The sequence below is a fragment of the Rana temporaria genome, chromosome 13, assembly GCF_905171775.1.
Source record: "Rana temporaria chromosome 13, aRanTem1.1, whole genome shotgun sequence".
Lineage (NCBI taxonomy): Eukaryota > Metazoa > Chordata > Amphibia > Anura > Ranidae > Rana > Rana temporaria.
The window spans coordinates 120,197,129-120,210,493 of record NC_053501.1 but is presented as its reverse complement, the minus strand read 5'-3'; the positions used below and the strand labels follow the sequence as shown (position 1 = coordinate 120,210,493).

The following is a 13,365-nucleotide window of genomic DNA, read 5'->3' as shown; positions in this document are numbered from 1 at the left end:
GATGTCATAGTGGTATAGTGATGTCATAGTGGTGTGATGTCATAGTGGTATAGTGATGTCATAGTGGTGTGATGTCATAGTGGTGTGATGTCATAGTGGTATAGTGATGTCATAGTGATATAGTGATGTTATAGTGATGTCATAGTGGTATAATGATGTCATAGTGGGATTATTCCTCACATTTTCTTGCTCTCCTCTGTGATCTCTCAGAGCTCTTTGAGGCGGTGCGGGAGATCCTCCCCGAGGTGCGGGAGATGGGGATCACGGTGTGGGTGATGGGCCCCGGAGATTACCCCGATGATGTCATCAACCTCCAGGCTCTGATGGACGCCGCCCCGGACACTCCCCCACCCGCAGAGCTTGGCGTCGTGAAGAATCCGATGGAGACGGCCATCTGCATCTTCACCTCCGGGACCACAGGTGAGCCAATGGAGGGGGAGGGGGACTCACCAGTCCGTCTGATTGGCTGTTTTGAGGGGGGGGTTGGGTTTTCTCCTCTCTGGCAGTTGATTGGCTGATGGATTTGATTTTCCTTCGGCAGGGTTACCCAAAGCGGCCCGGATCAGCCACCTGAAGACCCTGATGTGCTCCGTCTTCTACCAGCTGTGCGGAGCCACCTCCTCCGACGTCATCTACATGTCTCTGCCGCTCTACCACAAAGCGGGGGCCCTGCTGGGCTTCGGGGGCTGCATCGGGGTCGGTAAGTCCGCGTCCATCCTGTGATCTTCGGCTCCACCTGGTGGCCATTCCTCTGGAATCAGGACAGTACCACGTTATGGACACTAGATGGAGCCTCTCTGACTTCTCTCTCCGCGCTCCTCAGGGGCGTCGCTGGTCCTGAAGGAACGTTTCTCCGCCAGCCAGTTCTGGAACGACTGCCGCAAGTACGACGTCACCGTCTTCCAGTATATCGGAGAGCTGTGCCGATACCTCACCAACCAACCGCAGGTACCTCCCATCTATTACTCCTCCCTCCCACTTCTCTCCACAACTGTCCAATCAGAGACTGTCCTACCGATCACCCCTCCCCCAATGTACGAGATTCTGCCTCACTTCTCAGGAGCTGATTTATTTCCACCTCATTTATTTTACATTTTTTCTATCATTTTTATTTTCTGGATGATTTGTACAAATTTTCCACTTTTTGTTTTTTTATATATATTTTTATTCTACTTATAATTTGTATTGTTTTCTGGATAATTTTTTACAAATCTTCTCATTATTAAAATTATTTTTTATTTTTTTTTAATTCATCCTTTAAAATACTTTCCTTTTTTTTTATTCATATTTTTATTGTTTTCTGGATGATTTGTACAAATTTCCACATTTATTAAAATTCCATATATATTACTTTAATTTATAATTTTTATTGTTTTTTCTGGAAGATTTGTACAAATTTCGTCATTCTTTATTTTTTTTATTAGTCCAATAAAAATGAGTTTCTGTGTCAATATTCAGATTTAGAATTTCCAACCACTAGGGGGCGTTCTCCTGACTCAGTTCAATGCGTTTACCGGGCTAATCTTGGCTGATCTGCTAAATAAAGTTTGTTGTTTACACACAATTGGGGGGTGAAGACTGATTGTCTCCCCTGCAGATTGTGTCAGTTTTCCCCTTTCACATGAGGATCCGTTTGATGGGGGAGAGAGATGAGGCGGCACTGATAGGGTAGAGATGGGGCGGCACTGATGGGGGACGGATGAGGCGGCACTGATGGGGGACGGGTGAGGCGGCACTGATGAGGGAGGGATGAGGCGGCACTGATGGGGGACGGGTGAGGCGGGAGGGATGAGGCGGCACTCATGGGGGACGGGTGAGGCGGCACTGATGGGGGAGAGATGGGGTGGCACTGATGGGGGACGGATGAGGTGGCACTGATGGGGGACGGGTGAGGCGGCACTGATGAGGGAGGGATGAGGCGGCACTAATGGGGGACGGATGAGGCGGCACTGATGGGGGAGGGATGAGGCGGCACTGATGGGGGAGAGAGATAAGGCGGTACTGATGGGGGACGGATGAGGCGGCACTGATGGGGGACGGGTGAGGCGGCACTGATGAGGGAGGGATGAGGCGGCACTGATGGGGGACGGATGAGGCGGCACTAATGGGGGACGGATGAGGCGGCACTGATGGGGGAGGGATGAGGCGGCACTGATGGGGGAGAGAGATAAGGCGGTACTGATGGGGGACGGATGAGGCGGCACTGATGGGGGACGGATGAGGCGGCACTGATGAGGGAGGGATGAGGCGGCACTGATGGGGGACGGATGAGGCGGCACTGATGGGGGACGGGTGAGGCGGGAGGGATGAGGCGGCACTGATGGACGGGTGAGGCGGCACTGATGAGGGAGAGAGATGAGGCGGCACTGATGGGGGAGAGATGGGGTGGCACTGATGGGGGACGGATGAGGCGGCACTGATGGGGGACGGGTGAGGCGGCACTGATGAGGGAGGGATGAGGCGGCACTGATGAGGGAGGGATGAGGCGGCACTGATGGAGGACGGATGAGCCGGCACTGATGGGGGGGATGAGGCGGCACTGATGGAGGACGGATGAGGCGGCACTGATGGGGGAGAGATGAGGCGGCACTGATGGGGGGGATGAGGCGGCACTGATTAGGGGAGAGATGGGGCGGCACTGATGGGGGAGAGAGATGAGGCGGCACTGATGGGGAGAGATGGGGAGGCACTGATGGGGGAGAGATGAGGCGGCACTGATGGGGGAGAGATGAGGCGGCACTGATGGGGGAGAGATGAGGCGGCACTGATTGGCTGAGAGATCTCCCTCTTGCTTTTAACCTTTTTTTGTGACGCAGACGGACGGCGAGAAGAACCACAAAGTGCGCCTGGCGGCGGGCAGCGGGCTCCGCCCCGACGTCTGGAGGGACTTCACTCGCCGTTTCGGGGACGTCCAAATCTTTGAGACGTACGGCCTGACCGAGTTCAACATCAGCTTCTTCAACTACACCGGGACCCCCGGAGCTGTGGGCAGAGGGACCTTCCTGTACAAGGCAAGTCCCGCCCACCCGGAGCGACGCTCTGCAGAATGCATCACTATGGATCTGTCGGGAGGGGAGGGAGCGATGCTCTGCAGAATGTATCAATATGGATCTGTCGGGAGGGGAGGGAGCGATGCTCTGCAGAATATATCAATATGGATCTGATTGGAGGGGAGGGAGCGATGCTCTGCAGAATGTATCACTATGGATCTGATTGGAGGGGGGGAGCGATGCTCTGCAGAATGTATCAATATGGATCTGATTGGAGGGAGCGATGCTCTGCAGAATGTATCACTATGGATCTGTCAGGAGGGGGAGGGGAGGGAGCGATGCTCTGCAGAATATATCACTATGGATCTGTCAGGAGGGGGAGGGAGCGATGTTCTGCAGAATATATCAATGTGGATCTGTCCGGGGAGGGAGCGATGCTCTGCAGAATATATCAATGTGGATCTGTCCGGGGAGGGAGCGATGCTCTGCAGATCTGATTGGTTAATGATCGTCTCGGATTTCTCTCTTTCTGTAGCAATTCTGCCCCTTTGATCTCATTCGCTTCGATACCCAGGAGGGGGAGCCAATCAGAGATTCGCGGGGGAGGTGCCAGCGCACAAGTACAGGTAAATCCAAAGCTTTCTTGTCGCCATGGCAACAGTTCTCCCGGCTCCTGTGATTGGGTCACATAGAGGAGGTCCGGCCCCCAGGAGTGGTCGGGATTGAAACGCGTTGATCCCGGGGGACCTTCATCTCTTTTTTCTCCTCAGGGGAGACGGGGCTCCTGGTGTCGCCGGTCACCCCCACCTCGCCGTTCTTGGGGTACGTCGGCAGCCGGGAATTGTCGGAGAAGAAGCTGCTGAGGGACGTTTTCCGGAAGGGCGACACTTTCTTCAACACGGGCGACCTGATGGCCCAAGACGACCTCGGCTTCGTCTACTTCCGGGACCGGACCGGCGACACCTTCAGGTGAGAGAAGGCGGAGCCACGCTCCCTCCAATGGGGCAGCATGTACCGGGCCCTCCTGTACCGGGCCCCATCCGTTCAATAGGGGGGCCCGCCAATCCTCTTCTGCCGGCTCCTCCCCTCCCTCCCTCCGAGTGTTCTATCGCATGCGCCCCTTCCACCTGTGTGCCCCTTTCTCCCCCCCCCCCTCCCGTGTGTCCCTTTCTCTCCCCTCCCGTGTGCCCCTTTCTCCCTCCCTGTGTGCCCCTTTCTCCCACCCCTGTGTGCCCCTTTCTCCCACCCCTGTGTGCCCCTTTCTCCCACCCCTGTGTGCCCCTTTCTCCCTCCCCGTGTGCCCCTTTCTCCCTCCCCGTGTGCCCCTTTCTCCCTCCCCGTGTGCCCCTTTCTCCCACCCCGTGTGCCCCTTTCTCCCACCCCTGTGTGCCCCTTTCTCCCACCCCTGTGTGCCCCTTTCTCCCTCCCCGTGTGCCCCTTTCTCGCACCCCTGTGTGCCCCTTTCTCCCTCCCTCCCTGTGTGCCCCTTTCTCCCTCCCTCCACGTGTGCCCCTTTCTCCCTCCCCGTGTGTCCCTTTCTCGCACCCCTGTGTGCCCCTTTCTCCCTCCCTCCCTGTGTGCCCCTTTCTCCCTCCCTCCACGTGTGCCCCTTTCTCCCTCCCCGTGTGCCCCTTTCTCCCTCCCCCTGTGTGCCCCTTACTTCCACCCCTGTGTGCCCCTTTCTCCCTCCACGTGTGCCCCTTTCTCCCTCCCCGTGTGCCCCTTTCTCCCTCCCTCCACGTGTGCCCCTTTCTCCCTCCCTCCACGTGTGCCCCTTTCTCCCTCCCCGTGTGCCCCTTTCTCCCTCCCCCTGTGTGCCCCTTACTCCCCCCCCCCCCCCGTGTGCCCCTTTCTCCTTCCCTCCGTGTGCCCCTTTCTCCCTCCCCCTGTGTGCCCCTTCCTCCCTCCCCCTGTGTGCCCCTTTCTCCCACCCCTGTGTGCCCCTTTCTCCCTCCCCGTGTGCCCCTTTCTCCCTCCCTCCCTGTGTGCCCCTTTCTCCCTCCCTCCCTGTGTGCCCCTTTCTCCCTCCCTCCACGTGTGCCCCTTTCTCCCTCCCCGTGTGCCCCTTTCTCCCTCCCCCTGTGTGCCCCTTACTCCCCCCCCCCCGTGTGCCCCTTTCTCCTTCCCTCCGTGTGCCCCTTTCTCCCTCCCCCTGTGTGCCCCTTCCTCCCTCCCCCCGTGTGCCCCTTTCTCCCACCCCTGTGTGCCCCTTTCTCCCACCCCTGTGTGCCCCTTTCTCCCACCCCTGTGTGCCCCTTTCTCCCACCCCTGTGTGCCCCTTTCTCCCTCCCTCCCTGTGTGCCCCTTTCTCCCTCCCCGTGTGCCCCTTTCTCGCACCCCTGTGTGCCCCTTTCTCCCTCCCTCCCTGTGTGCCCCTTTCTCCCTCCACGTGTGCCCCTTTCTCCCTCCCCCTGTGTGCCCCTTTCTCCCTCCCTCCCTGTGTGCCCCTTTCTCCCTCCCTCCACGTGTGCCCCTTTCTCCCTCCCCCTGTGTGCCCCTTCCTCCCTCCCCGTGTGCCCCTTTCTCCCTCCCTTCCCCCCGTGTTCCCCTCTTCATCGCCGGTATTTGTGTTGACGTTGTAGGTGGAAGGGGGAGAATGTCGCCACCACAGAGGTGTCAGAGATCCTGAGTGGGCTGGACTTCCTCCAGGAGGTCAACGTCTATGGTGTGACCGTTACAGGTAGGTCCCTCCCCTTCATACACTCTATTACCAAAAGTATTGGGACGCCTCCCCTCCCCCATTATATATATATATATATACAGGGCTTTTTTTCTGGGGGAACTCAGTTCCACCACCTTTGGCTCAGACCTTTTGGTGCCTGCTCACTACAATTACTTGTAAACACAGAAGTCCGGTTTCTGTGTTTACAAGTGACAGCTCTGCACTCTGTATGTAATGCAATCCTGGTATGTAATGCCCCTTTAAGACCCCCCTACTGTTTTTGAAATCTGAACGGATCGTATTTGAGTTCCTGCACCTATTTCCTGAGAAAAAAAGCTCTGCATATATATACACCCCTCCCCCTCCTCTATATACACACATTATATTACCAAAAGTATTGGGACACCGGCCTTTACACACACATGACCTTTAATGACCCCCCAGTCTTAGTCCGGAGGGTTCAATATTGAGTTGGCCCCGCCCTTTGCAGCTATAACACCTTCACCTCTTCTGGGAAGGCCGCCCACAAGGTTTAGGGGCGTGTCTATGGGAAGGCCGTCCACAAGGTTTAGGGGTGTGTCTATGGGAAGGCCGTCCACAACGTTTAGGGGTGTGTCTATGGAAAGCCGGTCCACAAGGTTTAGGGGTGTGTCTATGGGAAGGCCGTCCACAAGGTTTAGGAGGGTGTCTATGGGAAGGCCGTCCACAAGGTTTAGGGGTGTGTCTATGGGAAGGCCGTCCACAACGTTTAGGGGTGTGTCTATGGAAAGGCGGTCCACAAGGTTTAGGGGTGTGTCTATGGGAAGGCCGTCCACAAGGTTTAGGGGTGTGTCTATGGGAAGGCCGTCCACAAGGTTTAGGGGTGTGTCTATGGGAAGATCCATCCACAAGGTTTAGGGGTGTGTCTATGGGAAGGCCGTCCACAAGGTTTAGGGGTGTGTCTATGGGAAAGCCGTCCACAAGGTTTAGGAGGGTGTCTATGGGAAGGCTGTCCACAAGGTTTAGAGGTGTGTCTATGGGAAGATCCATCCACAAGGTTTAGGGGTGTGTCTATGGGAAGATCCATCCACAAGGTTTAGAGGTGTGTCTATGGGAAGGCCGTCCACAAGGTTTAGAGGTGTGTCTATGGGAAGGCCGTCCACAAGGTTTAGGGGTGTGTCTATGGGAGGGCTGTCCACAAGGTTTAGGGGTGTGTCTATGGGAAGATCCATCCACAAGGTTTAGAGGTGTGTCTATGGGAAGGCCGTCCACAAGGTTTAGAGGTGTGTCTATGGGAAGGCCGTCCACAAGGTTTAGGGGTGTGTCTATGGGAAGGCCGTCCACAAGGTTTAGGGGCGTGTCTATGGGAAGGCTGTCCACAAGGTTTAGGGGAGTGTCTATGGGAAGGCCGTCCACAAGGTTTAGAGGTGTGTCTATGGGAAGGCCGTCCACAAGGTTTAGGAGTGTGTCTATGGGAAGATCCATCCACAAGGTTTAGGAGTGTGTCTATGGGAAGATCCATCCACAAGGTTTAGAGGTGTGTCTATGGGAAGGCAGTCCACAAGGTTTAGGAGGGTGTCTATGGGAATGTTGGACCATTCTTCCAGAAGAGCATTTGTGAGGTCAGGCGCTGATGTTGGACGAGAAGTTTGGGGTGGAGGAACTTGACTGTCCTGCACAGAGTCCTGACCTCAACCCGATAGAACACCTTGGAGAGGAGACTGTGAACCAGGCCTTCTCGTCCAACATCAGTGCCTGACCCCACAAATGCGCTTCTGGAAGAATGGTCAAACATTTCCATAGACCCAATCCTAAACCTTGTGGACAACCTTCCCATAGACACACCCCTAAACATTGTGGGCAGCCCTCCCATAGACACACCCCTAAACCTTGTGGACAGCCTTCCCATAGACACACCCCTAAACCTTGTGGACGGATCTTCCCATAGACACACCCCTAAACCTTGTGGACGGATCTTCCCATAGACACACCCCTAAACCTTGTGGACGGCCTTCCCATAGACACACCCCTAAACCTTGTGGACCGCCTTCCCATAGACACACCCCTAAACCTTGTGGACGGCCTTCCCATAGACACGCCCCTAAACCTTGTGAACGGCCTTCCCATAGATACACCCCTAAACCTTGTGGACGGCCTTCCCATAGACACACCCCTAAACCTTGAGGACCGCCTTCCCATAGACACGCCCCTAAACCTTGTGGACGGCCTTCCCATAGACACACCCCTAAACCTTGTGGACGGCCTTCCCATAGACACACCCCTAAACCTTGTGGACGGCCTTCCCATAGACACCCTCCTAAACCTTGTGGACGGCCTTCCCATAGACACACCCCTAAACCTTGTGGACCGCCTTCCCATAGACACACCCCTAAACCTTATGGACGGCCTTCCCATAGACACACCCCTAAACCTTGTGGACGGCCTTCCCATAGACACGCCCCTAAACCTTGTGAACGGCCTTCCCATAGACACACCCCTAAACCTTGTGGACGGCCTTCCCATAGACACACCCCTAAACCTTGAGGACCGCCTTCCCATATACACGCCCCTAAACCTTGTGGACGGCCTTCCCATAGACACACCCCTAAACCTTGTGGACGGCCTTCCCATAGACACACCCCTAAACCTTGTGGATGGCCTTCCCATAGACACACCCCTAAACCTTGTGGACGGCCTTCCCATAGACACACCCCTAAACCTTGTGGACAGCCTTTCCATAGACACACCCCTAAACCTTGTAGACAGCCTTCCCATAGACACACCCCTAAACCTTGAGGACCGCCTTCCCATAGACACGCCCCTAAACCTTGTGGACGGCCTTCCCATAGACACACCCCTAAACCTTGTGGACGGCCTTCCCATAGACACACCCCTAAACCTTGTGGACGGCCTTCCCATAGACACACCCCTAAACCTTGTGGACAGCCTTCCCATAGACACACCCCTAAACCTTGTGGACGGCCTTCCCAGAAGAGGTGAAGGTGTTATAGCTGCAAAGGGGCGGAGCCAACTCCATATTGAACCCTCCGGACTAAGACTGGGGGGGGGGGGGTCATTACAGTTCCTGTGCATGGAAAGGCCGGCGTCTCAATACTTTTGGGGACATGGTGTATCTGTGGGTTGTGTTGGTCATTGTCATCCTTGCCTTCACCTCGGGTGTCTTCCTCCTTCTTTAGGACATGAAGGTCGGACCGGCATGGCGGCCGTCACATTGCGTCCTGGGAACGAGCTGAATTTGGATCGCGTTTTCTCCCATGTGATGGATTTTCTTCCGTCCTACGCCCGTCCGCGCTTCCTGAGAGTCATGGTTGGTGACACGAAATATAAATGTTGTGTTTTTCATGTAGTGCCAAATTGTGGGGCGGGGTTTATGAGTTGTGGGGCGGGGTTTATGAGTTGTGGGGCGGGGTCCGTGAGTTGTGGGGCGGGGTCCGTGAGTTGTGGGGCGGGGTCCGTGAGTTCAGTTGTGGGGCGGGGTTTATGAGTTGTGGGGGGCGGGGTTTATGAGTTGTGGGGGGCGGGGTTTATGAGTTATGGGGGGAGGGGTTTATGAGTTATGGGGGCGGGGTTTATGAGTTGTGGGGCGGGGTTTGTGAGTTGTGGGGGCGGGGTTTGTGAGTTGTGGGGGGCGGGGTTTGTGAGTTGTGGGGGGCGGCGTTTATGAGTTGTGGGGGGCGGGGTTTATGAGTTGTGGGGCGGGGTTCATGAGTTGTGGGCCGGGGTTTATGAGTTGTGGGCCGGGGTTTATGAGTTGTGGGCCGGGGTTTATGAGTTGTGGGCCGGGGTTTGTGAGTTGTGGGGTGGGGTTCATGAGTTGTGGGGCGGGGTTCATGAGTTGTGGGGCGGGGTTCATGAGTTGTGGGTGGAGCATTGAGTCTCTTTCTTTATCTTCTAAGGTCCAATGGACACCTTTTTTTGAGATTTCAACCACTTGAGGACCGCGATTTTTCTTTAAAAGCTTAGAAAATTATTTAGAACCCCCAAACATATATTTTTTGCCAGAGACCCTGTGGAATAAAATAACAGTTTTTTATGTCACGCGGTATTTGTACAGTGGCTGCCATGTTTGATTGTCCACGATAGAACCTCAGCTTTGGTGGTCCCCGTGTCTGATCTTCTCTCGTCTCTCCCCAGGAACTTTGGAGGTTACTATGTTTGACCTTCCCTTTTCTCTCTTCAGGAGCACGTGGGCCTTCTCTTTGGTGGTCACCATGTGCGACCCTCTCTCTTCAGGAACACGTGGACCTCAGCTTTGGTGGACACCGTGTCTAATCTTCTCTCTCCGGGAACACATAGATCTTAGTTTTGGTGGTCACCATGTCTAACCTCTCTTCTCTCTCCAGGAACACATAGATCTTAGTTTTGGTGGTCACCATGTCTGATCTTCTCTCTTCTCTCTCCAGGAACACATAGATCTTAGTTTTGGTGGACACCGTGTCTAACCTTCTCTCTTCTCTCTCCAGGAACACATAGATCTTAGTTTTGGTGGACACCGTGTCTAATCTTCTCTCTTCTCTCTCCAGGAACACATAGATCTTAGTTTTGGTGGACACCGTGTCTAACCTTCTCTCTTCTCTCTCCAGGAACACATAGATCTTAGTTTTGGTGGACACCGTGTCTAACCTTCTCTCTTCTCTCTCCGGGAACACATAGATCTTAGTTTTGGTGGACACCGTGTCTAACCTTCTCTCTTCTCTCTCCAGGAACACATAGATCTTAGTTTTGGTGGACACCGTGTCTAACCTTCTCTCTCCAGGAACACATAGATCTTAGTTTTGGTGGACACCGTGTCTAACCTTCTCTCTCCGGGAACACATAGATCTTAGTTTTGGTGGACACCGTGTCTAACCTTCTCTCTTCTCTCTCCGGGAACACATAGATCTTAGTTTTGGTGGACACCGGGTCTAACCTTCTCTCTTCTCTCTCCGGGAACACATAGATCTTAGTTTTGGTGGACACCGTGTCTAACCTTCTCTCTTCTCTCTCCAGGAACACATAGATCTTAGTTTTGGTCGACACCGTGTCTAACCTTCTCTCTTCTCTCTCCAGGAACACATAGATCTTAGTTTTGGTCGACACCGTGTCTAACCTTCTCTCTTCTCTCTCCAGGAACACATAGATCTTAGTTTTGGTGGACACCGTGTCTAATCTTCTCTTCTCTCTCCGGGAACACGTAGATCTTAGTTTTGGTGGACACCGTGTCTAACCTTCTCTCTTCTCTCTCCAGGAACACATAGATCTTAGTTTTGGTGGACACCGTGTCTAACCTTCTCTCTTCTCTCTCCAGGAACACATAGATCTTGGTTTTGGTGGACACCGTGTCTAACCTTCTCTCTTCTCTCTCCAGGAACACATAGATCTTAGTTTTGGTGGACACCGTGTCTAATCTTCTCTTCTCTCTCCGGGAACACGTAGATCTTAGTTTTGGTGGACACCGTGTCTAATCTTCTCTCTTCTCTCTCCAGGAACACGTAGATCTTAGTTTTGGTGGACACCGTGTCTAACCTTCTCTCTTCTCTCTCCAGGAACACATAGATCTTAGTTTTGGTGGACACCGTGTCTGATCTTCTCTCTCCAGGAACACATAGATCTTAGTTTTGGTGACACCGTGTCTAATCTTCTCTTCTCTCTCTGGGAACACATAGATCTCAGTTTTGGTGGACACCGTGTCTAACCTTCCCTCTTCTCTCTCCAGGAACACATAGATCTTAGTTTTGGTGGACACCGTGTCTAACCTTCTCTCTTCTCTCTCCAGGAACACATAGATCTTAGTTTTGGTGGACACCGTGTCTAACCTTCTCTCTTCTCTCCGGGAACACGTAGATCTTAGTTTTGGTGGACACCGTGTCTAACCTTCTCTCTTCTCTCTCCAGGAACACATAGATCTTAGTTTTGGTGGACACCGTGTCTAACCTTCTCTCTTCTCTCTCCAGGAACACATAGATCTTAGTTTTGGTGGACACCGTGTCTAACCTTCTCTCTTCTCTCTCTGGGAACACATAGATCTTGGTTTTGGTGGACACCGTGTCTAACCTTCTCTCTTCTCTCTCCAGGAACACATAGATCTTAGTTTTGGTGGACACCGTGTCTAACCTTCTCTCTTCTCTCTCCGGGAACACATAGATCTTAGTTTTGGTGGACACCGTGTCTAACCTTCTCTCTTCTCTCTCCAGGAACACATAGATCCTAGTTTTGGTGGACACCGTGTCTAACCTTCTCTCTTCTCTCCAGGAACACATAGATCTTAGTTTTGGTGGACACCGTGTCTAATCTTCTCTCTCCAGGAACACATAGATCTTAGTTTTGGTGGACACCTCGTCTAACCTTCTCTCTTCTCTCTCCAGGAACACATAGATCTTAGTTTTGGTGGACACCGTGTCTAACCTTCTCTCTTCTCTCTCCAGGAACACATAGATCTTAGTTTTGGTGGACACCGTGTCTAACCTTCTCTCTTCTCTCTCCAGGAACACATAGATCCTAGTTTTGGTGGACACCGTGTCTAACCTTCTCTCCAGGAACACATAGATCTTAGTTTTGGTGGACACCGTGTCTAATCTTCTCTCTTCTCTCTCCAGGAACACATTGCAACCACCGGGACCTTTAAACAACAGAAGCAACAATTGGTTAATGACGGGTTCTCACCACTGCTGATCTCGGATCCCCTCTATCTCCTGGATGAAGGCTCTCACTCCTATCGTCCACTCACAGAAGACCTTTACTCACAGATCTTATCTTCAGAATTCCGAGTTTAAGTGACCCGCCATTTTTTTTCTTCTTCTATTCCGATTTGGTTCCTCAGGGGCGCGACTCAGCCGAGGCATAACGACCTCTGACCCTTTAGGACAACCTCTTCTCATCCTAGTTTGGTAACACGGAGATTCAGCGGCTGAGGTTGGGTTGGAAGGTCCATACTTTAGATCTAGTCGTAACGCCGTATCTCAAGTGCCTTTATGACTTCCAGACATTCCGCCAATTGGTTTGATGGACAATCGACGCCAGGGGGGGGGGGGGGGGGGGAGTCGACTTTTTATACAATCGCAATTCACGAGGCTACAGGGTGGAAAGTTTTTGTTATTTTACCAAAATAGTTATTTTTTAGAATATAGAATTCTAGCGGGACCAATCAGGAAGCCATAAACTTTTCTTATTTACTCATTTTTAACAAACGACGTCTGCTGCTAATTTTTTCAGAGACAAAACCGCCAAATTCACCAAATTTTGCGCCGATCTCCGACTTTTATAAAACATTTCCCGTCGTCGAGATGAGTTAACGCTTCAACAGCGAGCGTTCGTACCGCAATCGGTGAGGGGGCGTGGCTTTAGCCTTGTATCCCCGCCCACGGGCGTTTTTCTGACCTCACCCCCATCCTGGGCGCCAGCCCCTTCCCTGCAGGGTGAGACTCTCGCTGGGTTTTCATGTCTTTTTATATTACAGACCGTTGTACTTTTTTTGTAACATTTTATACTGCTACAGGGTATCAAATAAAGGATTCAAAAATGATCGACTGGTGTTCAGTCTTTTTGGATTTAGTTCATGGAGAATTTCTCTAAAAATAAAATATTGACGGTTCGTACAGTAAGGAACACAAAGTATTTGCACCCCCCCTGCTGATTTTGTATGTTTTGCCCCACTGACAAACGATCGGTCTATAATTCGAACCCTTCGCAAAACGTGACTTAGTAGTTGGTGGAGAGACCCTTGTTGGCGATCAC

At 52.9% G+C, this 13,365-nt stretch overlaps 1 protein-coding gene across 2 annotated transcripts; it reads left to right on the top strand.

The window, feature by feature from the left end:
- Positions 1 to 210: 210 nt before the first annotated feature.
- On the top strand, positions 211 to 13,155 carry SLC27A3 (solute carrier family 27 member 3; the record flags this gene model as incomplete). Of its 2 annotated transcripts, XM_040332797.1 has the most annotated exon segments (9): positions 211 to 420; positions 542 to 700; positions 824 to 948; positions 2,817 to 3,011; positions 3,526 to 3,616; positions 3,761 to 3,959; positions 5,573 to 5,670; positions 8,829 to 8,959; positions 12,228 to 13,155. In XM_040332797.1, coding segments are annotated over 9 exon segments (1,385 nt in total), but the record flags the coding sequence as incomplete, so codon positions are not given.
- Between the last annotated feature and the right edge of the window lie 210 nt (positions 13,156 to 13,365).